Genomic DNA, 26797 nt, shown 5'->3' with positions numbered 1-26797 from the left:
ATATATTATTAATATGAATAATTAAAATTAAAATTAAAAAAAAAATATATATGATTTTAAAAAGTAAAATAATTACAAATATTACAAATAATTATATATCGTTGTTACACATTCATCAATTGAAGTTTGACCACTACTATATTTATTAATTACATTTTGTAACTTTTCACTTTTTTTTTTGTTTTAGAATGCAACGGTTATTTGATAAGGTGTTGGTATTTCTAGACGAAATTAAAATTTCTGTAATATAATTGAAAAAGTGCACAATCATAGAGACTTTAATAAATCAAAAGTTTTGTATATTTTATAGACGAGGTTCGGCTCAAGTTGTCGGGCGCAGTTTACATTACACCTTTTTAACATAGATAAAATTTCTGGCGCAGTTTACGTATGCTCGTTTTTCTTTAAATAAATTATGGATGGTTTCTAGAATTGGTTCTAAGAAATAAATGCCCAACTCATATAAAACTTACAAAGAAATAAAATACATATTATGTACCAACAGCTTTTATTTTTTAAATTCTTAATTTTTGTATGTTAGTACGTTTCTTAGTTTTTAGTAATTATATGGAGTGTTTTTAATTTAACACCTTACTTAATTAAAAATGTTAAAAGTTTTGGCTAAAATTAATAAAATAATATAAATTAAAGTCGAATTATTTTTTTAGTAGATTTTACCCAGAATATTATGGTCAATGTTATCTCTTTATATAAGGCTGTTGTATGTTAAAATAATTTTTAAGAGAAAATCGTACTTCTACGTATTGTCTCCGTTTTATACTAACGTATAACGTACCAAAATGTATTTTCAGCAGTTCTAATTTTGTGTTGTTAACTTAAATATTAGAATTTATTTTTAATTATCATGATTTTCAAGTTTTAAGTGAATCATTAGCATTTTTCAAATATTAATATTTTACTTACTATAACTTCATAAAAACTAAAATATCGCAAGAACACAGTTGCGAACATAATATTACAATATTATATATATTTCTTTAAATTAAGAATATTATATTTTTATTTCTGAGTTTATTAATAATTTTTAAAACACAAGAGTAGTTTTACTGAATGAAAATTGCCATGTTCCACGTGGGTTAGAGAAAAAAACAAAAAATGCAGTGACATACTGTTATTCAAATGATACGAAAATCGCTGTGTAATCTTCGTTTTACATACATAAAACATGGCAAATTTTTGTTCAATATAGAATCCATTTTATAAGAGTAAATTTACCTAATATCAAACTTAAAGGTAAAAATTTTATCCAGGCTATCTCGTATACTTACTTTTATTGGTATTATGAGCATTTTAAAGTTTGAATATTTTACACAGCTATAACTCTATAATATATTAAAGCTAACAACATAAAATTGATTCTGCTGAACGAAAATTTGCTGTGTTATATGTATGTAAGATAGAGATAACACATACGGGTGTGGCATCCTCTTAAATATTTCAGTTAAAATAGAATATACTGGTTTTTACAAAGGTGATATTATATCAAATTGTTTTTAAATATGTTATACACTATTGTTACGTATTGAAGGTACCATTTATAATAAGATAACAGCTATAATAAAAATTATTAATAAGTTTTACTTAGGTATCAAGTTTTAAATTAATTCAACAATACAGTATAGCAATTAGCAATGTAACTAAGTTTGTAATTGTTTCTTTAAAATTTTGAACGGAACAAATTTGATCATATTTTTTTTTTTTTGTTAATGAGTTAAAAAACTTAAATATTAAGTATAAGGTAACAATTTTTTCTTTAAAAAGTTATTGTATGATAAATTGATAAATGATAACTAAAAAAATATTAATCACAGGGACTTAAAATATTTTACCATTCCGTATTTTATTATTGCATGTAATATATATATATATACGCAATGAAGTTTTCAAAATATTTATAATCATTTCTAACAATCAATATTTTTATATCACAAATTTTTTCACACCGTTTTTTAGTACCTACGTAATGTGTATTGTTTTTTTAGTCAACATAAATAATATTTTACAATACAGTTTGATATATTATGCAAAGTTTTTGACAAAAATTAGCTCGACTCCCATATTATAAATAAAAATAAATTATTAAATATTTTTAGAAATAAAGGCTGACACACTTCTTATCGGATCATTTCCGTATTTTATTTCTATCCAATGATTTTTCATTTAATTCAAAATATAATACAACTATTCTTTCAAAATAACATACTCAATTTATTACCAAATATACTTGATACATATTAGTTATTATTCTATAGATAAGATGTGACTATTTTTATTGATATTAGAATTTTTATTTGTATTTTTTTCGTTTATCAATGAATAGATAAACGGGGGTGTGTTTTTGCTTTGGATATTTGAATTGATTTGTGAGGCAGGGCAAACGAATACTTTTATTATTAACCAATCATTGTACTAGGTACTCCATTCTTGTCCATACTTGTCCATACTTAACATTAAATTTATGTTACTATTTCTATATAGTTTCTATTTTTATGAATCTGGAACGTTTCACAATATTATACGGTCAAATGGGCGTAATGATTATTATGAATGTAGTTTTGCAGAGCAAGCTGAGTGCACTGCACACTAACCAAATGTTCATTTTATTACACTATATTTTGACCATTACTTTATTTACCATAAGGTAACATTTTGTGGGAAAAATGTACCATGGTCCATGGTGAGATACGGTTGTCCATTGTAAATGGTATTAATACCCTATGCTCTAGAGAAAGCCCTACCGCAATGAATTCAGGTACTGGTCACACAGTGGTCAGTATTGTGTGGGTGTACATCTGGATTTATCTGGTGTACACTGTACATCTGCTCTAACTATTTTAAAGTGGCTTTTTGTAATTTATACCGTATCTGTCGACAATCGATTATTTTGTATGTACACCTAATGTAATACGGCCAGTTTCTAAATTGTAACACTAATTCTTTGTTATAATCATAGAAAAAATTGTCTTTGTTATATTTATCGATATCGTGAATTCAGTGTGTTATGGACTATGATTTATGATTAATGGATTAGATAAAAAATCAAGATTTTATATTACAATAATCGTAAAACAATTATTGTGTGCCACCTTAATTTTCTATTTTACCAAAAGGCTAAAATAAAATAAAACATATGGTAATTATTGCTACGATTTACGAATTATTTTCTTTTAATAATTGTTGGGTAATAAAGGTTTCTTTTTAATAGTTTCTGCAGGTTAAAAACTTAAAAAGTAATTACCTACTAAATAAACTATCTCAACTTAAAATGGAAGTACATTTACCATTTACTTATATCCAAATTTTAAAAATAAATCAAATTCCTATTTGAGAAAGTTATTATACAACTTTTATGCAATTTTTCTTAAAATATATTAGTTATATTTTTAAGTTGTTAATATGACTTCTTGTGTGTCAAAATTATAATTTACTTACATATTATAGACTGAACATATTATGTATTCTAAATTTTCAAAATTAAAAGTAATTTTCTGTCTTAATATTTATTTTTAAATTTAATTTAGTAGATTATTATTTTTTTCATTTCCTCAAAAATTGTTAAATAAAATATTAAATATCGGTTTTTTTTTTGTGCTATATATTTTTAATTAAAATAAATGTTCATAGTTAAATTTAATTTTTTCGTACGTATATCTTTAGATTTAAATGAAAACCATTACAGACAATCAGTTGTACTTCGTACGTATTTTTAAGCTGTTTTTTTCATTTTTACATTATATCAGATTATGTTTGCAGCAGACGTGCACATTTTGCTTTTATCTTATCCTCGTACGGAGTGCGTAAGAAAAAACAAATCCTGTTTAGAGCAATAATAACCAAGGGGGCCGTGTGCATGTTGCAGCTGTTCTATTTATCGTAATGCCCGAAGCCTGTATAAATGCGAAGGGACTCGTCAACCGGAACAGGATTTAAACAAAAAATTCCCCTATTCCTTTCGTTAGTATAGTGGGGGACATATACAATTCGACAGGTAAGTTCCGGTCTGTATGGTCTACGATCACCGCCCAGAAAAAAAGAATATTCTTTTAAAAATAAGGGTACTTATAACTTAATGGTAATAGATAATAGTTTAGTCTTTCATTCAATTTATTGTTCAAGCTGAAATGTATTTTATAAAATTGCATTTAATTAATACGTTATATAACAAGTATTCCTACCGCCTCCGCCACGGTCTTTCGTTGATGATTAAATAAGAAAATATAATTTTTTCATAGACCAATATTCCGGTTTTTGGTGTTCTCAGTCACGCTTTCGATGTAACAACCTCGATACTTGGGCACGAATAAGTGCAGGTTTATCCAGATTAATAATTGACTTGACCAACTAGTAAGGAACATAAAAGTACCGGCATAATAACATAATATATCTAATGCTATTTATTTACTGATAAAGGATGAATGTGTTCGAGATCCATGCTTAAGATTGTAGTAAAATATAGATTCAAGGCGTTAATTTATTTTACACTTAAAATACGGATTTGAATGTAATACATAAAATTTAACAATTGAACTTTGTTAATTATAGTAGGTATATAATATAATATATATGTATAAATCATTATATTTTATTTATTTATTAAAATTGATTCGTCTCATTATGATACCAAAATATTATTAGGTATGTATATCATTACGAGTACACGTTTTTTATACATAGTAAATGTACATGTTTTATCTCTGATCGATTATTATTATAGCAGGTTTTAAATAGCTAATCAAGTTCTTATTTATGGTTATGTTATAAACTCATAGGTAAGTTATAACTTATAGTTGTATCCAAACCAAAAAACCGACGTAATTGTCTTTAGAAATACTATTTAGTTATACGAAATATTTACATTACATTATAAAATACTGATTTTGAACATATGTATATTACTATAATACAGATTCAAAGAGTTATGAATAAATAATGAAATAAATAAATAATAATTATTACTTTGATGATCTTTGTTTCTCAAGAAAACGAATTCCTTTTCTTCGATTAGAATTGTTATTATTATTAATTTATCTACGGTAATTTTTAGAGTTCACAGATAAGATTGAAATTGTTGGTCTTAAATTAATTAAATTCATTTGATTGTTGCTTACATAATGTATAGTGTATACTGCATATCAGTATAATGTATACTATAATTATTTCATAATTCCATATTTAATTGATTTAAATTCAGGCCCCTTCCTTTTGAATACAACAATAAATTATTATTGCCACTGTTATGTATAATATCATCAGTAATTCCATAGACGAGAATATTCGCAGTATATTTTGTTGCAGTGACTTAATAATATTATCCAGCACTAGGTAGTTGTGGATGTTATGCGTACGAAATTTATGTGCACGACGTGGGTTTATATTTAGGCTGTAGTTTCTCGGCGTGTAATGTATTGCTAGCAGCTGTGCCAGAATAACACCCGATGTTATGTAGGAAAAAAACCGAATGCACGCATCGACATTGGCTTGTGTCGGAGTTCTCTATAGCTATTGATTACCAATACATTTTTTTCACCGGTTTTATAAATGTTGCGCAGTTGGATGTCTCCCGAAATATTTTAATGCTCCGTTTCGATTTGACATTTTTTAATGCAGACACGTCCGCTTTTGTAATGAAATTAAAATGTTTATTTATCTATTAAATATACTTATTTATTTGTATTTAAATTTAAAACGAATTCTGATTCGTGATTTACAACGTAGTTGTCAATAATCTATAAAACGGGTTAAATGTGTAGACATTGCCGTCGTCGATCTTCGTGATCCTTTTCATCCTATTGTAGAAACTATTTCAATAAAACACCTTTTTTCCGTCAAACCAATAATGGCGCCAAATGTGGTGGACCGCTTCAATCGAAGCGCGGGTGCACTATATCATACATATATTGATCCTTCTGTAGTAACCCTTTACTACAACACCCGTTTGTAATCGGGGCAACAACCCTATTCTTGTACGAATATCGATGCGACCCGATGGTTTCATTGTAATCCTTTCAAGACCCTTTTCGCGTATCGAAAATCGCTCCGCGTAAATATCATATTATGTGTACAATAGGTACGTATATCATATAATAGCGTACGGTATACCCATATTTTATAATATTCATCATGCACTGCAAGTAGCTGCAATTGACAGGAAAGTTTCCCGTCACCCCGTAAGACAAAACTAGAGACTATACGACGAGAAATCGGCGCCGCGTGCTCGTGAAGTCTGAAATCTTCGTATATGGTCTTTGGTCACGTTATACGCGGTATAGACGGCATAGTGTATTACTACACTATATTATAAATCGGTGGCGTTCTATTATTGGACCGTGCACGCAGCATTGTGTTGTTTTCTCCGAAAAAAAAACCTGCGGTTTTGAACACAAAAACCGAACGATTGTCCCTTAAAACCGCACGTCGTATCTGATTAGCATTTTTCGCACTGCACGCGCATTCTGTTGTTGCGTACGAATACTGTATATATATATATCATGTGTTTTTGTGCGACCTGGGGCGTATATAGGATCTCACGCGGAGAAAAGACTTTTCGGGCCGGGGACGCATTATTTTTCGCCGCACAAGACCCGAAACGCACATATATATGTCCAACGCACATACGTATGCTCACAAAAGCCGTTGTCGATCAGCCGTTGCGCGATTCGCAGTTTCTTTGTCGATCATATGGTCCGAGGATCCCTCTAGAGTCGCGTCGCCCGAAACGACATAATAACGGTGTGCCCCCGTATACGGTATTCGGGTCGTCGGAGCTGCTCTTATCCTATTGTTGCGCAATCGTGAGAATCTGTACAGGACCTCGCGGGAGTTTCCTCCGGTACGTATATCATCATATTATGTGTATAGCGTAATAATAAAAATCCATAAAAATATAAACGCCCGTACAAAGGAACAGCTGACTGCGCGTGTTCGGGTATCGGTGTGCGTGTGTGCGAGCGTATGTGTGTGTGTGCGTTCGGTGTCGGTGCATAATGTGTATGCGTCTAAAATAAAATACGTGCGTACTCGCCAGGTGACACCACCCGGCGGTGTTCAGTGGCGGCAGGCAGATGCGGGAAACACCAGGCACGCGACCGGGACCGTCGATACGCGTGCCCATACCCCCGCGAGCCCTACTCCGCCGCCGTAGCCGTCTCGGCGGCGGTAATAGTAATGTATATTATTATTATTATTATTATTATTATTATTATTACTATACTTGTAAACCGTATATTATATTTTATACGGCGAGGCGACGATCGGAAACAGCAGCTGTCGCCCCTGATGTTCTGGGCCCGCAGCAGGTCGGGCGGCTGCTGCTGCTGCTATCGGATTTTTATGCGCTAGTGTATACCTATTTGGTAATTATACCGTCGAACGCAGACTGCCGACGGGCCGCGGGCCAGTTGTTTTCTGGGCGCGCGCCGCTTGTTCCGCAAATCGCCGGCGCGGCGCATCTGCCGTCCGGCCGCGCACCGTCCGGCTTTTAAATCGCGACGCGATTTCACCGTATAATAATATACGAACACATAATAACGTCGCGTACCGACGGATGATCGTACGTACACATGCTCGTTATCATTATGATAATATGTTCCTACTCAACCCTTTTGGGCCGCACGCGCAAGAGTTTACGCGTGCCCCAGCTATTATAATATTATATTATTGATACGCGTGTTGTTACCAGTGACAGATCCGATGTTCGCCCCACCCACATAACTGCTCACGACACACGCACACGCGCGCGCGACCAAGTATTTTTTAAAGAGATATTTGATCTGATAGTTGAATCATATAGGGGTAATTAAGTTAAAAATAAAGCCATGAGATAAAAAAAAAAGTGAAATTCAAAGGATTATATGGTTGTAACACTATTGTTTATTTTTGTTTGCTCATTGCAGTGTATAACTGTATAAGTATATTTTATGATATATACATATTAAATAATCCTAAGGATAATTTTAAGATAAGCGCAAGTAATTGATGTGATGTATTTGATATTTCAAAATGTATATAAGATTTGTGTTGCGTATTTATTTTATGTTAAACAAAAGCCGGGGGAGTTGTGGATTATGTTGTCCAAACGGGAAACATGCAGTCACGAAATCATAAGTCGTTGTATCGACGTGATGTCGTTATTATATGGTATAATATTTAGGTTGGCTACGAAATAGGCTCTCGAGTGGTTCGATTTTCTGTTTTTGTCTTCAACTGTTTTGTTTTACGATTTTCCTAATAATTAAATTTGTTTTTTCGGCTATCACAACTCGTAGTATACACAAAAATGCGTTTTTCTCTTCACAAGTGTTTCGTCTGGCCGCTGTCCTCAATATAATATTATAATAACGTAGTCGTCGTTTCCGGTTCACGTCTTTTAATAATAATTTCACATTGTTATATCCGTTAACAAAATAGTGAATGACATTCCGCATTATAATTTAATTTTTTTTTAAATACCTTTCTTTTCGTATTTTTCTCATTGTTTTTTTTTCAAGTTTGGAGATATGAGTTCGTTATGAATGTACGGTCGATTGTTATCAACATCCTTTTTTAATGTTAATTATTTTTAAAGTTTTCATTTTAAGTTTAATTATTAAATATAATTTTTATTTTTAAAGGTTACCGTATACTATTGTTTTTGTTTTTTTTTTTTACGTTTCATTGATCGTAAAAACATGAAACTTTGATACGAACATAATAAATAACTAATTAATTAATAATGTGATATAATATAAAAGATATTTTGATTTAATATTACTATAAAAATTATGTTAACTTTAAAATATAATATTTTATACGTTTATACTTTGTAGTCTGCACCTTTGAGTTAATATCGTATATAAAACAATGTCTTGTGTTTTGATATATTAACTATATATTTTAGAAATTCAAATAAATTTTAAATTAAACGAGTTAATTATTAATCGATCTAGCTGACCCTATATTTAATAGTATAACTATTACCTACCAATACAATTTTAAGTAAAAATAATATAATATTTCATTATTTTATATGAACCTGTCATTAATTGTATCGGGCAGTTGTAGAAAGTTAATGAATTTCAGGAAAACACATTGTTCCTTGTCATTAATTTATCGATCAATTCTTATTATAGGTTACTTTTTAATGTTTCCAATTGATTATTATTTAATATAATTTAATTATTATGTATAGTATAATATCTGAATTTAGAATTTTTCACTCAAATTATGATTATTATTAAATTATTTGATTTTAAATTGATTTATTCAATCATTGCTAACAAAATTTAATGTCTGCAGCTTTTTACTTTTCATTATTTTATTAATTAAGGTTTTGAAAATGTTCTCACCAAGGTTGAATTTAAACTAGAATTAGATATTAAAATTTAATTAAGTGTACTTTTTTAGAAGAAAAAACTGATGACAAAAAATTATAGTAGGTTATATAAATATATTTATGGCTTGTACAAACGTAGTTTAGCGGGTTTTTAATTGATCTTTAAAAAAATAATCAATTATATATAGAATGTTACGCATTTATATACTAGCGAAAATAAAAAAAATACAATATAATAATATATACATAGTATTTTATACAAATTGTTGTTTCATCATTTCTTTAATTTTGTTTCATATAGATATACAGACATACGGTGTCTCATAGTATTTAGTGTTTGTCCATGGCAATATTTGTGTTTCTAATTAGTATTAGAAACCTGAATCTAGAGAAATGTTGTTATCGGAAAAAATTCGTGAATATATTAAAATTGTAATTTTATATATCATGATTTTTAATTATTTTAATTTATTATAGGTAACAAAAAGTATAAAAATAATTACTGTATGTAAATACAGTATTTTTATTTCTTTATGATATATATTTATAAGTAAACTTTTCACGCTAACATTTATTTGTTTAATGTATTGTTTATATCATTCATGCACTTACCTACTTTAAAAAGTTGATGATTTTATTTAATGTAAATATGTTATAATTTTCTGCAGTAAAATTGCATTATAATAATAAAATTATCAACTTTTAATACTAAAATTAGAGTAATATTTATTAAATTTATTTGAATACGATTTTTCCTGTGTACACATAAGTTGAATATAGTGTATAGGCAGTTTTACTTTTATAGAAGTCGTGTTTGTCTTTAATATACAAGGGCAACAAGTTTATTTTGAAACTTCTCCCGGTGTGATCTGTGTAACCAAATTCATTGTTTATTTCCCTTCCAACATGTGCAAGCAACAGTTGCATTGTAGGGGTACTTTTTTCGTGTGTGCGTAATTATTTTAGTCGTACATTTCATATTTTAAGGCTTTTCATTCTATCTCCCCTGTGAGAGCCGATAGCCTTATGACGCCAGATGTTGTCATTCACACATATAGAAGGGATCCCATCCACGATGCTTCCAGTTGGGCAAAAAAAAAAAAAAATAAATAATGTGTTTATAGTGTAGTCATATTTTTAGTATTCCTATATACTCGTAATATATCCAAGTACTAATAAAATGATATGATCAAAACATGCTTCTATTGTTATGCAGGCATCTTTGAACGATTGCATAGTGTGGGTCTGTTGTTAAAAATAATTTAAGCTTAAAACAAGTAGGTACACTAGTTTAATTTATCAAACTTGTCATCAATTAAATTCAGGTTTAAAATAATTAGTATATTTTTTTTTTAGTGTTTTATATTATTTCGTTTATACTTTTGTTTTTGTTTTAAATTCTTAATTTTTTTTTTTTAATCAAATAAGATATATTATTTGTATTTAATCTTTAAGATGAGTTTTACTACTTTGAATATAGTCCTGGAAACTAAACAGTGAAGGGGCTACCTTATTTATTAACTTGCACAACAAGTCGTACCAGCCGCAGAATTGTCCATAGGCAAAACGCTCCCACGCTATCGCAAATCGTGCTTTCCCGTCGTTTAAAAATATTAAAAATTTATTATAAGAGTATTTAATAATATTTTATAATAAAGGAGAAGTTTTTAATTCAGTTAGAACTTAGTATAATAAATTGAAATTCTTTATATTTAAGATTTAATAATATACCTATTATGAAAATTCGTATATTTTTTATTTCAGTGTATTATTTATAAGTTGAATAATTTATTAATATTTATTTGGATAAAATAAACATTAAATATTAAATGCTGAAATATATGATTGTATAGATGACGGGTGTTCATATGGAATCATTGACATAATATAAAATAATAATAAATAACAATGGTTATTGAACTGTTCGTGTGCTCTGTTTATTGAATAGCTTAGTTTTAGTACCTATTGTATTTAATTTTATACATATTCATGTAGATGTGGACCATGTAGTGTAATATTAAAATATGCTGCTGGACATTATTAATAATAATTAATAATTTTAATAAACTAACATTGAATGCAGTTATTTAGATTTTAGATTGATTACATTTTTCTATTACATTTAATTTTTTTTGATTATTAATTTATCCATTTAACATTTTGTTATTATTTTTACACTGTTTTAAAACTTATTATTGATAAGCGTATAATATAATTATTTTAAAATTTTTCTTAACATTAATATTTAATTATTTAACCGTATTAAATATTTAATATAATCTAGCTAGTTTTATCTCTTATTATTCTTACTATTATTTGGTTATGTTATAAACAGCCTAATTAATAATAATAAAAAAAAAAAATTCTAAATATTATTTATATTATACAACTAATTTAAAAATGAATGCATAAACCCAAGATATATGGTATTTATTTTTATTATTATAATGTATACACTATATATACTATTATTCTTGTTACTTTATGAATTATGACTTGAATAATTGTTTACATTATTATTTCGGTATTTAAATATATCTCTATAATATAAATGAACTAAAACTTTTAGGTTGTAGCTATTATTTAGGAATTTCCTGAGTATATACAAAATTACCCTTATTTAATGTTTCCAAGTGCATCCGGAGTAAGGTATCACCCGAATACGTCCAAAGAAAAACAGTTTTATTTTGACGTAGCTTAAATACGTCCTAGTTCATTTAGAATTATCCAGGATGCATCATGTGGTGATGAATTGGATTATGAGCCAAAAATATTCGTTTATTATTACATATTTAATTATTTTGGCTTACCGTCTCTTTTTAAATGTTGGGTGACTGTACTAATATTTTAATATTATTCATTTATTTTTGTTGATTTTTTAATGCTTAGAAGGTAATGTTATTTTCGAATTATAAGTACATAGGTGTGGAGAAGTATGGGCTTAAGGCAAATGTAAACTTTATATAAAGTATTATTATAGGTACCATTAAATTATACGTATTATCAGCGATAACATTACGTGACACACTTGGTAATTGGGATATACCAAAATTATTATTAGCAATACTATGGTGACACGCTTGGGCCGTTAAAAAGGTATGATATAGATATCGGGACGCAGCGGAGGGATACCGGGTTTATTTAATTTGTGTTATTACTATTGTAAATTTTTCATGTACAAAACTAAATTTACACATCGTCATAGGTTAGCTTTGGAGATATGTAATACATCGAATCAAATATCCAGTATTGAGAATATTTCATAATAATAAATTTCAAATTATTAAGAGCATTAACAACCAAGTTTTAATTACGTCATTGGTATTGAGTACATTAATTTCGAAAATCGAAGGATATTATTTTTATTTATCGTCCATCAAATGGAATTATTTTTAAGTACTCAATCTGTTCACTTTCTATATTTTTATTTATCAAAAACTTTTATTATAATATAGTTGAGTTCAACAATAAATCAGTAGTATTTGATTTTATTATTCATAATTCATTAAACATTAAAACCTAATTTTATATAGAGTTATAGATTTATATGAAATATATTACCTATCTATTTTACAATAATTATTAAAATAGATGTAAATAGAGCCATTGGATTCAGTGGGCTCAAGGCTATTAAGTTAAAATATTTAACGAAGGAAAGTGACTGAGAAGACTAACTTTGTCTGTGTCTAGTAAAAGTTGAATTGATATGAGTAAATAATGTAGGTAGGTACACTTAATAGTTTTTAGTTGTAAATATACCCTTATGAAAAATGTATCTATTACAAATCTGATTCTAATAATTCATTTTCCGGTTAAGGGTAATTTACCAACGTTTATTTTTATCAACAACGAGATTGTATTTATCTTTAGCAGATGATTTTTACTTTGAAATATATTAAAAATAATAACTGCGAAATAGGATGAGTATTGATTATTAAAAGTAAACTAATAATTTATTAATAATGAACAACCGGTAAAATTCATCAATACTTCAAATTTTAATACATTACTAAATTGAAATGAGATAGTAATTGGTAATAAACTTTAAATAAAGTTATGAATTCCTATTTCATACACATACGTGACTGTAGTAAAAATATCATGGTATCATAATTCATAATATTCTTTAAAACATTAGAAAGAAGAAAATATTGGAGTATTTCTGTTTATAAGATAATTTTGGTGTTTAATTTTATCAGTGATGATAGTTTTATTACTTCTATAAATTATCCTTCACTGTTCAACAACCTGCAGTTAGATCTAGATCTACAACTTTATCCATATCGACCATATCATTATCATAGTATTATTCAAAATTTAATAAAATCTCTTTTTATAGTTTTATACAATATGTAAAAAATGAACAAAAATTTATTATCTTAATTCGCTTATTTGCAGTTTATAATTAGTTTAAGTGGGTTTGAAATGATAAAGGGTTGGCTAAGTCTATCTAAGCCATCTCCCTTCTCTTTTTACGTTCATACTTATTAACTAGATAACAATATGATTGTATTTGGATGTATTAAAACTTACATAAAATTAAAATGTAAATAATAATACTAAAATATCGCTAAAAAGCTTATGAGATTCCTAAGTGATGTTTGATAATTATAAAATTATGTAATTTAAAAATATTACAAATAGATAATGATTTTCTTCAACCAATGTTTGCATTAGTATGTATTGCGAAAAAACACGATGAAAATCAATATTAATATAACATGACCCCATTGTAATATTTTTGTATTATATAAACATAGTACAGGTTAAATGCTTATAATGCGTATATAAAACAGATCGTGCGGCTTAGACAAGTATTTTTTTTTCGTTAAGAATAAATAAAAACATTAGTGATACAATTTTGGCACGGCGGCCGATGAGTGGGAGCGTTTCGTATATCATGACTATGTCCGGTGCGTGTGACCGGATGAAAAAAAAGCCTAAAATCGTACTTGGTGACTGTAGAACTCCATCGAACTGGAATACCGTCATTATACGATGTCTATCCGGTGTTAGACTTAACCATTCGAGTGTTAGTCTCAGTTTTGTATAATATGGTTTGTTGCTGCTTTTAAAGTATTGGTGCATTGTTGTTGACGTTATTTTAAGTATATCTCTTACTGTCTTTAGTCATTGCCAAGACACAAATAATTACGCTGTATCCGCATTGTATGCCTATGTCAATATACAAACGTGCTGCACTTTTTGTACATTATATACAAATACAATCGCCCCCTTAGGATTTCGCACGACGGATTCACACGATCGACGATCGACGATCGATGCTCTATACCTCTCCTTTCCACTAGCCACGATCATGTCAGGCCCCCAGTCCCCACCGCTGGATGACCCGTTTGCGAGAGGGGAAAGGATCGCGCGATATATAACAGACGTGCGCCCGCGGTCAGCGTCGTGAGAATCGCGCTCCACACGCAAATACACGCACACGCACATACACACGCACACACGCATAAGTATACATATCTCACACATACACTCACCTTCGTTCCGGCGCAGCAATCGTTTCTAATGCCACCGCCATCTAAATACCGTCTACGACTCGGGTTTTTACCGTTTCCCACGATCGTCGGTTCTATATACCTATACTCATCATGCGCCCAGCCACGTCTTCTGCAGCCGACCTATACTTGTGGAGCGCGGGGGCGACCTCCTCCCAATGCCAACGGTTTTGTAAACTCTGGTTGCGATGTAATATAATTCTGTTTAATCGATGGAATAACAATATTCTCTTCTCGACATCGTAGTCCACCTATTGTTATGTGTATACTGTATATATTACATTAAATATAATATTATTGTGTCGTCACTTTGACGCGCACCGAAATCGCGACGAATCCATTAAACCGCTGACGATTTACGCTGTACGCCTATATAAGTGGTTATAGATAGCACGCGCATAGTTACGCAGTAATATTATTTGGTATACAGCGGAATCTCCATTACCGCTGTCGTTGACGTCGCGCGATTCCTTCATGCGTAGCTCTCAACTACAGCACCGTGACCGTTTCCGGCGGATGTGATTTATCGGGCCGTAAAGAATTTCACAGTCTTTTGCGCTCGTATCTTCGCCCGAGCAGGAAGCCCGAGGTCGAGTGCTGCCGGTCACCCCCTGAGTTTGTTTTACTCGTGTTACCACTGCTAAGATATCGCCTTCGCTGTCGGTTTTGTATAAGTTTTGCTGTTCGTCGTCGTTTCCTCCTAATCGCCACTGCAACAAGTCGGTTTTTGGTTACCGCCGACCGCGTTTATAGTATCTCGTAACGCACGCGTGTTTATGGCACCGTTTACCACAAACAGCACGACTACTCTCGACTCGAGGCGGTTCCCTGTTGTTACAGTAGATTTAAATATTAAATATTATAATTTATATATTATATAATGCATTATACGTATAAACGTGTGTATAATGAATATATGGTACGTACTGGTACTTAGAATGAATCGTTTTATAGTTAGATTCGCATTTTAAATATAGTATGCATAATATAATATATCTATAGAGCTCGATGACCTATTTAAATTTTATATTATAATATTACGTATGCGCGTGTATAACACCATATAACATAATACGGATAAGTTTTAACTAATAAGTATTACTGTGTTATAGGCATTAATGGTTTTTTATACATCGTGGATAGCTTATAATAATGAAAAATAACTATAATTTTATGATATCAGAGTGCAAAAGTATGACGTTTATTGATAAAATTCGTATTAATATATTGTTAAATAAATGTTGAATGTATTTTTTAGTAATTGTTTAATTTAAAAAATGAATATCGCTGATCGATGGTTATATTTTTAATAAATGTTATTTCACAATTAGCTTATATTTTTACCAGTACAGAGTGTCAACAATGTTAATCATCGTTTTTATGGTATTAAATTACATGTACAGACATACAGTAATAATTACAGAGGCTGCATTGCAACGTGTTCTGATAAAAAAAAGAATATCTAAAATCATTCCGTCGTGATACGAGATCGCACAGATCGTGGGATACAGGAAAATATAGTCGCCATGAAATTATTTTTTCCTATTTAATCTATGTAAGATCATTGGTCAACAGGTGTAATGTATAGAGTAGGTAAAAAATAATAACTACATCTGATTGTATAATTATTTCCCTTAAAACCAGATGTTCAGATGTACATGTTCTTAAACGTTTGTATCTTTTCTTGTGAACTGTGACAGGTGTATGTTAAAAATAAAAATAAATATTATTGGTACTGTTCTTAGTATATTTAATATAAATTAGTGTTGTGTAATTTGAGAGGAATAAAGAATTTGTTTCGAGGCTTTCAAAAATATACATAAAACTATTTTTAAAAACAAAATTCCTGTCAAGTAATTTTATCGCATTTGTTAAATTATAATTGAATGGCATGAATAGATTTTTTTGTATTTTCTTACTTATCGATGATAATTATATTATTTACAGTTGTTGGCTATTATTTCATAGCCTATAGGTTATCATTTAGATGAAACAAGCGTTAATGTGAAGTTGTGACTGCATAATAGTTTAGCATATCAAAACAAAAGTTAGATTCCCAGTGTTCTTAAATGATTTGAATAATTTTTTAATATTATATATTACATGTTGTTTAATTACTAAATAATAATCTTACAAGCATGAGAAAATTGTCTATAAAAGTGACTTATTGTAGATAAAACGATGTCAAAATTCAAACCAGCAAAATGTATATTACTATAATATTATGAACTACAAATAAATGAAATAAGTTTTTAATGAATGTATGAATGTGTGCCGCATATTGTTCAATAGTGAAGTTAATTATTAGACTGTGAAATGTGAATACTGAATGGGTGGTCTGTACGGTTATTTAAGTCGTCGACTCATCAGTAGGTGTCCTCGTTCGTTCACGTTTCGGTAATCATTATTAACGATATAATGATAAATTACTATGGTATCGGCGATGTATAATGATATTGTTAACGATAAACTCTATTGTTATAATGATTGGCGTTCAAATAGTGAATGGTCACAAAATCAATTGAACAAATGACCAATAGGTATAATTATAGGTAAATCACCGCGTATTGCCGGAACATATTAATTAATATTATAAATTGTAGTTATTACTCGGTGCGTCATGTTAACGTACGCGAGTGTAATCGTTAACTTCGATGGTGTTCTTCAAAATAATTACGATTTTTTCTTCTCGAAAAATTCACTGGATCACATTTTTTTATAACGTTAGGCGAACCGAGAGCCAGTGAGAAACCTGTTGGCCCGTTCCTTTGTGAAAACCTAAGCAATTCGCGCACCGTCGGAAACGATTGTCGTGTGTAGATAGGTATAGGACGACGCACGCCACCGAGTCGTACGTCCATAATAATAATTATTGCCCGTAGCAGGTCCTCTCGAGAACCAAATCGCCTTTACACGTCTCCAGGGGGTAGAGTGCTTATATTATTATATTCTCGGCGGACGTCTACAAGACGTTTTGTGTATGACTTTTTTTTTACGACGGTCTCATTGTTTCGGTCAAAGGAGACGCACACGCTTCGGTCGCGCGCGCTCCGGTGTTTCCTCCTCTTCGCTTTTTATTATAATATTCATTCATTCCCCGTCGCCGCCCATTATTCGCGCACCAGGTGAAAACGTTCTCCCGTATAATATTACGCGTATCTATCTATATATATATATATTTATAATTTTAATTCCCGTATAACGATACGCACTTTATAACAATATTCTATATAATTTATACACGACGTGCTTGGCGGCGGCGTATCGCTGTCGTCGTCGTCGTCGTCGTCGTGTACGGCGGCGCTGTACACACCACCTGCGCGCGAGTGCGCTTGCCCCCCACCAATGCACCGCCGGGCGAGCAGATGTCGGCTGCGGGAGACGCGTGCCCTCACACCGTACTGCGGGCGGTCGTTTTCGGCAGCGTTGCAGCAACACTCGTCAGTTCCTTTCCGGAGCCGATCACGTTCAGTACGCGTTCGCTCCTCGTCGCGTTCACCACCGCTACACTACTCGTAACGAAGCCGCGGTGATAACATATCCATTTATTATCCCCTCGGACGACGCATCGGAACAAATTTACGATCAATATCACACGTGTCCACCCCGCGCCGTTCTATCAGTTATCCGATTGCGTATAATTATTATTTTAAAATTATCGCACGCGACACGACGTTTGTCCGTCGCACTTTGTGTTCATATAATATAAGAGATCGTCGCGCGCGCAAAAAATCCCGCTAAATGGGTGTACTGGGCAACGCCGACAACCGCAGCAACAACGTCGTCGTCAGCAGGTCCGTCGCTGTAGCTCCCGAACCTCCGTGCCAGTGTACCGTAGACCATTTCTTGGCGCCGCTCAAGTTCAAAATGAAAGGTCTCAAGAAAATCCGCAAGAAAATCGGCCTAGGTATGTGATCACGACATTACGTATTTAAGTGTGTTTAGACGTCGTTGCACGGGATAGTAAACTATTATTATGTAGGTGTGTGCGGATATGCCGTACGGTCGCCTCCGTTTTTCCGGCTTTCCCATTCGCCGTGCTGTGCACGGTGTTTATCGATAGATAGTCGCGTTGTGAGTTATGGACGAATGTCGGTGAAATGAGATTACGTAAAAAAAAAAATAACAAAGAGGAAAGAATAATAACGCACCGGTCGTAAGTCTCTTTCCGTCTTCGTATATATAATTATTACGCCGGCGCCACCGAACGTGTTTAATTACTCTCGGCCGTTTACGGCACGTCGTCGTTCGCCGCGGTCGTTAACAATGTCAATAATTATAACAAATTGCCCGTCGCAGACGAGACGTATACGTATACTCGTCGGTCCACTTAATTTCTTTAACTAACCGAAATTAACGCGATCTGCGTCAATTGTCGTCGTCCGTTTCATAATTTACGACACCCGTCATGAATATAAAATGTATTATGGTAGGTATGCACAGTGTTATAATATAGAGAAGTGGCATCCCAGAGGAACGTTTTCTAAATGTCGCAGTGGTTTTATTAATACTCTTCATATGATCATCGTATTATCGTCGAAAGAGGGTAGCGTTCTGTAGCCCTTTCGCTCACGCTTATACATATCATGTACGTGTAGGGTATGTCTGGTGGGTGGATTTGACTGTCGATCATTTAAAATTTAAATTGTAAAATCCTCCAAACGCACCCTTGTATCGTTATATGTATGCGTATACGTACTGCAGTATAACGTGTACATGCAATACGCCCCCGCGGATTTGGTTTTCTCTCGACTTTTCGCCCTTGTCCGCCGAGAGCAAAGCCGGTATACGAGTGCGGCGATGTAAGCCCCCGGGGACGCGACGCCGATACATGGATTAGCGGCCTTGTCGGCGGCGGTCCATCGCGGTGCAAAGTGCCGGCCGAGAATAGCTACAGATGGCCGGCGTTCCCACGAGGGTCGCGCGCGACACACTACAATAATATACAATACCCGCGGGTCGCCGAACTCACCCCTCGCGACGATTTGCGGCCGAACGGAAAAACCGTTACGTATTTCGCCCCTTCGTCGTTTTTTCCATGACCGCGGGCCGCGTTTATAATAACAAAACAACATTGTCACTGTCGGCTGTAGGTACACGCGTATTTATTATACACAGTATAAAAGTCACGATCGGACTTTCCGTACGACGATCGCGAATCGAGCGGAACACGGACTGACGACAGACTTCGATGCTGCGAAATGACGACGACAACAACGGCCGTAAGCGACGTGCACATAGATTTTAATTGTAATACTCTTGTGTAGTATAATATGTTACGTTATAAGGTATTATGGTGTAGGTAAGATAGAGATAAATATTGGCTCGAGCGGTAATCCCGGTTTTAAAATTTCGTACGTATCGCCGTGTAAATATAGAGGTACCTACCTAACTGTTATGGGCGCACGGATATACGATAGGCAATAGGCGATACGTCAATAACGTCATCATCGTCGATCGTTGTAAAAATAATAGCTTTCGATAACGTTTGCCGGGATTTTTACGCGTAGCGACGACGACTGCTCTCTCTCTCTCCTCGGGTACGCAACACAGGTAGGTATACGTCTCTGCGTAATGATGGTCTCGTCGTGCACTCGATAATAATGATATGAGTATAACAATGTACACCGATAATAGACGATGTACATACGACCGTTTCTAGTGCTTACGATGTCATTGCAGCGTGTAAGTACGCCGTCGACTGACTACGACGAGTGTAGGCATATAGGTAGTAAATTTTATGCCGTATCGTTTTGGCCGTTCGCCGCTCACTACTCCGAGCTGCACAGTGACATCATTCCGTTCTCACGGTTTATTATTATAACTACTATTACTATTTTTTTTTTTTTTATTATTCGTAACCGCCCGTGCCTGATACGCATACACAAAAAGCGCCGCCGTACGCCGACGTGATCCATTTAAATGCGCGCGGCGGCCGCTGCGGTTTTCCGATACGATGATTATTATATTAATAATAATTTAATATAATTATTATTGTTTAATTGTATCTGTGTAAATATATATACTTGTATTGTAGCATCCGGGCTCCGGATTATAACACCGTTCGTTGGGGTGGAGGTAATTGGGCTAACCACTGCAGGGCGTTATGTTAAGAATTTTAAAATGCAAAGACCGCCTATAGCTACGTATTATATGATAGCTATATTATGTCGTCATTCGTGTCTGAAAGTTGAAATCGACCCAACTCTGGAAGTTTCCCGGTGGATTAAATTATATAGTTAGTAAAATGATACCACGATTTCCACGGCCAGTCAGTATTTTACGAAATAAAAGTCACACGAAACAACAGATGGCGTAGCTGTGAACCAGTCTTGTATACTTACAGTCATTTCACAGTTAAATCAAATACATATAACAGTAAACTATTGCCTACCAACAGTCAATAATAGACGTGAAATAATATAAAAATATCGATTTCGAAGAGTCGAATCAAGGTTGATATTGAAAAAAGATCGAGGCGTCATTATTATTGTGGTTACAATTTTAATTTTGCTCTTTTAAAAGAACAACATAATGCATATTCCGACCGATAGTTATTACCGGCTTCTCAGTCTTTTGAACTGCAGGTTTTCCTCACTCTCCCCCAGTGATTTGCATACGGACCGCTAGATATCTCGACCGCCAACGATGCGCTTGCGCAGCTGAAGAGTATATTATATTGTGCTCTGCGCGATCGTGTCGTATTTAAACATCGTCTTTGGCGCTCTACGAATTCGGACTTCCGGCGGACGTGCGCAAGAACCAGTCGCGGTTGTGCGTGATGGGCTGGCGGGCGGGCGGGCCACCGGAAACCGCGCGCCCCGCGTACACAATGGGACTGTTCCCCTCCCACCCTCGCGCATGCTGCGCGATTGTAATACGAAATTTTCTAGTGCACAAGACCGGATCGTCGTAGCCGCCTCCGTGTTGCGCGCGGTGTAATAATATAATATTATAATTTTTTTTTTCATTATATAGGTTGGTTTTTTCATGTTGTTCTCTCACTCTCTCTCTTTCTCTCTCTCTGTTTCTCTCGTTACCATCCCGCGTGTTTTGTCTTTCGTTTGCTCGCGCGCCCGCAAACAATGCGACCGAGTAATCGAAACGCTTTTATTATACATATATATCTATATTATATGTCATATACGTATTACGCGTATACTTGACGTAGAGTTATGATAACGTGTAGGGTAGTAAGCCTAGATCCCCATCCACCACTTTCTTCCACAGTAGTCGAGTTTTCACTCTTGCGTGATACTCGTCAAAGTTCCCGTTATAATATAGCGTGCGTGTTCTTCACGATTTCGTTATTATTTTAACTCGTATCATATTATCGTGGATTATGATATTATTTATAATATTCTTGTACATATTAAAATACTATGCGAATTCATATGCATTTATTATATTTATCTAATAAATGTGTTCCCGACTGAAACAGATAACATTCAATTGTATTTTATGATATGCATCGTATAATATGACGTTTTTAACCGTTTTGGGGGGACGTTTTCCATTTTCTTCGCGTTGTTTATAGTCATTCGGCTTTAGTTGTATACGCACACTCCACCAAGACGGCGATGTGTATGTATAATATTATATGATCGTCGTTGGTTTTACGATAATAACCCTTTTTACGTGCCCGCTTAAACCACCGGATATACGAATCACTAACACGCGTTCAACCACCTGGCAATCACACATGCGAAACATACTATGTAGTTCACGGTCTGCCGGGGGGAAAATTGAATATAAATAATGTAATTTAACAATGCATAGACGAAACCTGCAACCATATCTGAGCTGCCAAGTAGTTTTTTGTTTATTATTATTTAATTTTTGGTTCGGTCTGATGTTGTTGTAGTCCGATTCGAATCTTTCCGTAAAATTAATTTCGTGTACAACACGAAATCGTTGAATCAGAAAGCGGCGGCAGTGTCTTTCTGGTTTTTGTACTCGAGCACCACGATCGTTATTATTATTATTGTGTAATTAAAATATTATAATCAAGAACGTTCATAAAAAATGATTTTCATGTATGTCTGGAACCGAAAAATGTTTACTATACTCGTCACTCGATTCCGGCTTTATTGTTGTACCGTATTGCAGGTTGGTCCTCCGTCCGCGTCGTCTCATTGTTCCATTTATGACATGTCACATTCGACTACCCCACGGCCATTGGCGGCCGCTTTTCATGTGCATTGTCGCGGTCATCGTACATACATATAATACGTATAGTCACCATGTGTAGGGAACCGCTCGTATTGTCCCACACCAATCGTAATGGCATACCTATGCTCTATACATATACATATATATATATATATATATATATACATAAAATATTGTGATATGTACGTACGAAACACATTTTTATATTAACCGTACGTCGTCGTCGTGGGAAACTCGACCGTGACAATTGCTGAATAAAAGAAACTCGACGATTCCTCGCTTCGTACCCACTCACACACACACACATATGCAGAGCCACACAATATTACAATATATTATTATTGTTGTAAATTTGTCGCTCCAAAATTAAATTATTAAAATATTAATTAAAACGTTATAGTTTTCTGCTGTCTAACGATAACATAATACTATATAGTTATTGTTTAAATATAATATCATATACACAGGGTTGTTACAGTCGTCTAACGGTTTTACGTTTTTCATTTACAGCACCGAAATCTGGCACCGGCGCTGTCAATCTTAACCTACCGCCGTTGAGGTTTCATAACGTACATGGCGAAAATATCCGGCTGTACAAAGACGGGTTTGTCGCCAGACGGGTAGACAGCTTTTGCAAGGGAGTTGCGTTCAGCAGTCGGCCGGTTGCCATCAATGAAAAGGTGTACATCAAGTTCCTGGAGATATCCGACAATTGGAGCGGCGTACTCCGGTTCGGGTTTACCAGCGAAGACCCGTCGAACGTCAAAAAAGTTCCGAAGTACGCTTGTCCCGGTGAGTGCTCGATATGATATTCCACTATTTTTTTTTATACGTATCTGAAAAACTCGTGATCGCTACCTACTTTTGAAGTCTTGAAGACATTATATTATTCTCCATTATTTATTATTATCTATTTATATGTATTTGTATACTTATTTTCAATTTCGCTCGTTTCTATAGATCTGACCAGCAAATCGGGATTTTGGGCGAAAGCGCTTAGTGAACGGCACGCAGTTCAGGATGGTTTGCTATTTTTCTATGTTGACGCTGGTGGCGACGTCCATTATGGCCTCAATGGCGAGTCTAAAGGCGTGTTCATGCAGGGTATTGATACCAGGTCACCGCTGTGGGTGTTGTTGGACATTTACGGAAATTCGACCATCGTCGAGTTTTTCGACTGCCGTCCACAGCTGAATAACAACAGGGCTTCCAGAAGGTATGTGTTTACCTCAAAAAAATGATATCATATATAATTTGGAAGAATGAATAGGATTACATAAAAATCGATTGAAATTGTTTTGCATTATAAATAGATAACGAGTAGATATTTTGGTGGAACACACGCGCGAAGGCGTTAACCAATAGTTTGAAATAAGGGGGGAGGTGATGTCAAATAATATCACTAGTTTAGTATAATATATACCTTTTAAAAAATTAAAGACTATTGTTTTAAAATCTATATATTCGACAACAATGACCTGTAGTGTAAAATTTAAAAACATTTTTCATAATATTAAATAATATGTAACCTTCTTCCAAGTAATAATACAATTATATTGTGTGGTACTAAGTATTAACTCTATTTTACTCGTTTTTTCTTCGTATAGCGATGAATTGGAAATCTCTTCTCAGCTGTCCTCCGTAACCATATCTGGCTCTTCGGCGGTGGTTCCGTCTCCTCCACGCTGTCAAGCAGTAGACAACGTAGAACCGTTAGGACTAGTGCGTAAGGGCCGTCACGTGATGATCAGTATGAAAGACGGTGTGCCGTGCGTGGGCACCAGGCTGTCGACAGCCTTTTTCCAAGGGTACACGTTCACGAAACGGCCGCTGCAAATCGGCGAGAAATACCTAGTACAGATCACAAAGACCAGTCAGCTGTACGTGGGCAGCCTTTCGTTCGGCGTAACGTGTTGCGACCCGAGCAGCATCGGCATCGGTGAACTGCCCGACGATCCCAACCAGCTGGTCGACCGGCGCGAGTACTGGGTCATGAGCAGGAACGTCGCGGAAGAGACCAAGCCCGGCGACGTGCTGATATTCTCCATCAACAACAACGGTACATGACATTACACTCACCGAGTATAGCTAAATATTATATTTTAATGAGACGTACCTAATGTACACGCGGTATCCAAAACGGTTAACCTCACAACTATCAAATGTTACGTGCACGAAATATTTTAAAACCGTATGATAATTTGACAAAATAATAATGATATAATTTTCATAATATTTTTAACATCGTTCTAAAATAAATTATATTTGTGTGCCGATAATGGATCAAGCACTCGAGCTGTGTTCTGGCATTAGCTTCGTGCGTCTCATTAATTAATGTAAACACATCGCAATGATGCAGTGTCCGCATGTTTCCCGGAAACCGAACTAAACGGTGTGTTTTTATTTGTTCTACAGGCGAAGTGTTGTGCAGCAAAAACGGAAACCCAGAAATCGTGCTGATGTGCGTGGACCACTCGCAAACGCTGTGGGGGGTGTTCGACATTTACGGCACGACCACGCAGATCGTCGTGTCGAAAATGCAAGCCCCCCGGCCGTCCGTGGGCTGCACCCCGAACGCCATCGTGCATTCTTCACCACAACCGTCGACCTCCTACGAGACGGTGTCGTCGGCCGCTCAGCCGACTGTATGCTACGCGCCGCAGCAACCAATGGTTCGGTCAAACATCCTGGAAGTGAACACGGACGCCAATGGCGGTACCGTGCTCATCGTAAACCTACCCGCTGCTCAGACCAACCAGATGTGTCATCCGTCACCGGCCCTGTCGCAGGCGTCTTCCGGCATGCAGCACAATCAGCAAATGTCCGCTAGACCGCCGTCCGTCACCATCCAACAGATACAGCCAAGAGTCGCTCCTGTCCAACAACCGCATCTTCCGGAGGTAAGATATTAATAGACGACCGTAGACGATAATTTCGGTGTAAATAACAATATTATACTTGACACGCCGTTCGTACACGACGACGATGTGAAGCACGCAATTTATAAGTTGTTTAGTGTTGGACACGAGTAATAATTTTGATTTTTTCCCCTCACAGCAATTGCCTTCCGGCGAAGGAGAATGTTCGATTTGTTTCGAAAGAGCAGTTGACTGCGCTTTGTACACATGCGGGCATCTGTGCATGTGCTACGAATGCGCTAAGAAACAATGGGTACGTTTGGGCCGTTGTCCGATTTGCCGTGCTGTTATTAAAGACGTTATCAAGATTTACAAATAAATATTGTCTTCCTTGGTCTTTCTGTTATTCTTTTTGGGCATTGTTTGTTAACTTTTTTAATTATTATTGTAAATAACTATTGCCAAATAATTGCTAATCTAAACAGTTTTCATCAGTCATTTTTATTATTATAATATAATGTTATGAATTGTTTTTTTTTTTTTTTTAATTTAATTTTATTTGACAGTCTTGTCATTTATATCGGTTTATTGGAGTAAATTTATATTTATATACATATTTTCTTTTTAAACTTCATATTCTTACAAATTAGATTTTTATATAAGTTGTATTAACATTATCCTTATTTTAACAAATAGAAGAAAAAAAATGACTGATTTTATTCAATAATTTTATTAGGTGTAAGCACCAGGTGTGCACAATGGTAAGCCAGGAAGACTGGCTTTTTTTTGTAAAATTAAGTTTGATTATTGTTATTATTGTTATATAGACATAATTATTGTACTGTATATTCAATAAAATATTATAAAATGTTATTAACGTTAAGTAAGGGAAATGAAAATAAATCTTTAAGAATTGT

General features: G+C 33.9%; 1 protein-coding gene across 3 annotated transcripts in view; it reads left to right on the top strand.

Annotated features, from left to right (window-relative positions):
* Positions 1 to 26349, top strand: part of LOC112595827 (protein neuralized) — a 31367-nt gene extending 5018 nt beyond the window's left edge. The window contains exons 1-6 of one of the 3 annotated variants that reach the window (XM_025341195.1): positions 18273 to 18757; positions 23533 to 23814; positions 23983 to 24238; positions 24630 to 25081; positions 25438 to 25922; positions 26080 to 26349. In XM_025341195.1, coding sequence (XP_025196980.1) covers positions 18592 to 18757; positions 23533 to 23814; positions 23983 to 24238; positions 24630 to 25081; positions 25438 to 25922; positions 26080 to 26259 — 1821 coding nt within the window. In that variant the 5' untranslated portion in view covers positions 18273 to 18591 and the 3' untranslated portion in view covers positions 26260 to 26349. Of the gene's footprint in view, positions 1 to 18272; positions 18758 to 19972; positions 20073 to 23532; positions 23815 to 23982; positions 24239 to 24629; positions 25082 to 25437; positions 25923 to 26079 lie in introns of those variants that run through there. The other 2 variants (XM_025341196.1, XM_025341198.1) reach the window with 2 other exon arrangements.
* The last annotated feature ends 448 nt before the right edge of the window (positions 26350 to 26797 follow it).

The sequence above is a fragment of the Melanaphis sacchari genome, unplaced genomic scaffold (assembly GCF_002803265.2).
Source record: "Melanaphis sacchari strain LSU unplaced genomic scaffold, SCAv2.0 Contig2_pilon_pilon, whole genome shotgun sequence".
NCBI classification, from domain to species: domain Eukaryota; kingdom Metazoa; phylum Arthropoda; class Insecta; order Hemiptera; family Aphididae; genus Melanaphis; species Melanaphis sacchari.
The sequence above is the reverse complement of the archived record's forward strand: the minus strand, read 5'-3'. Positions and strand labels throughout refer to the sequence as shown.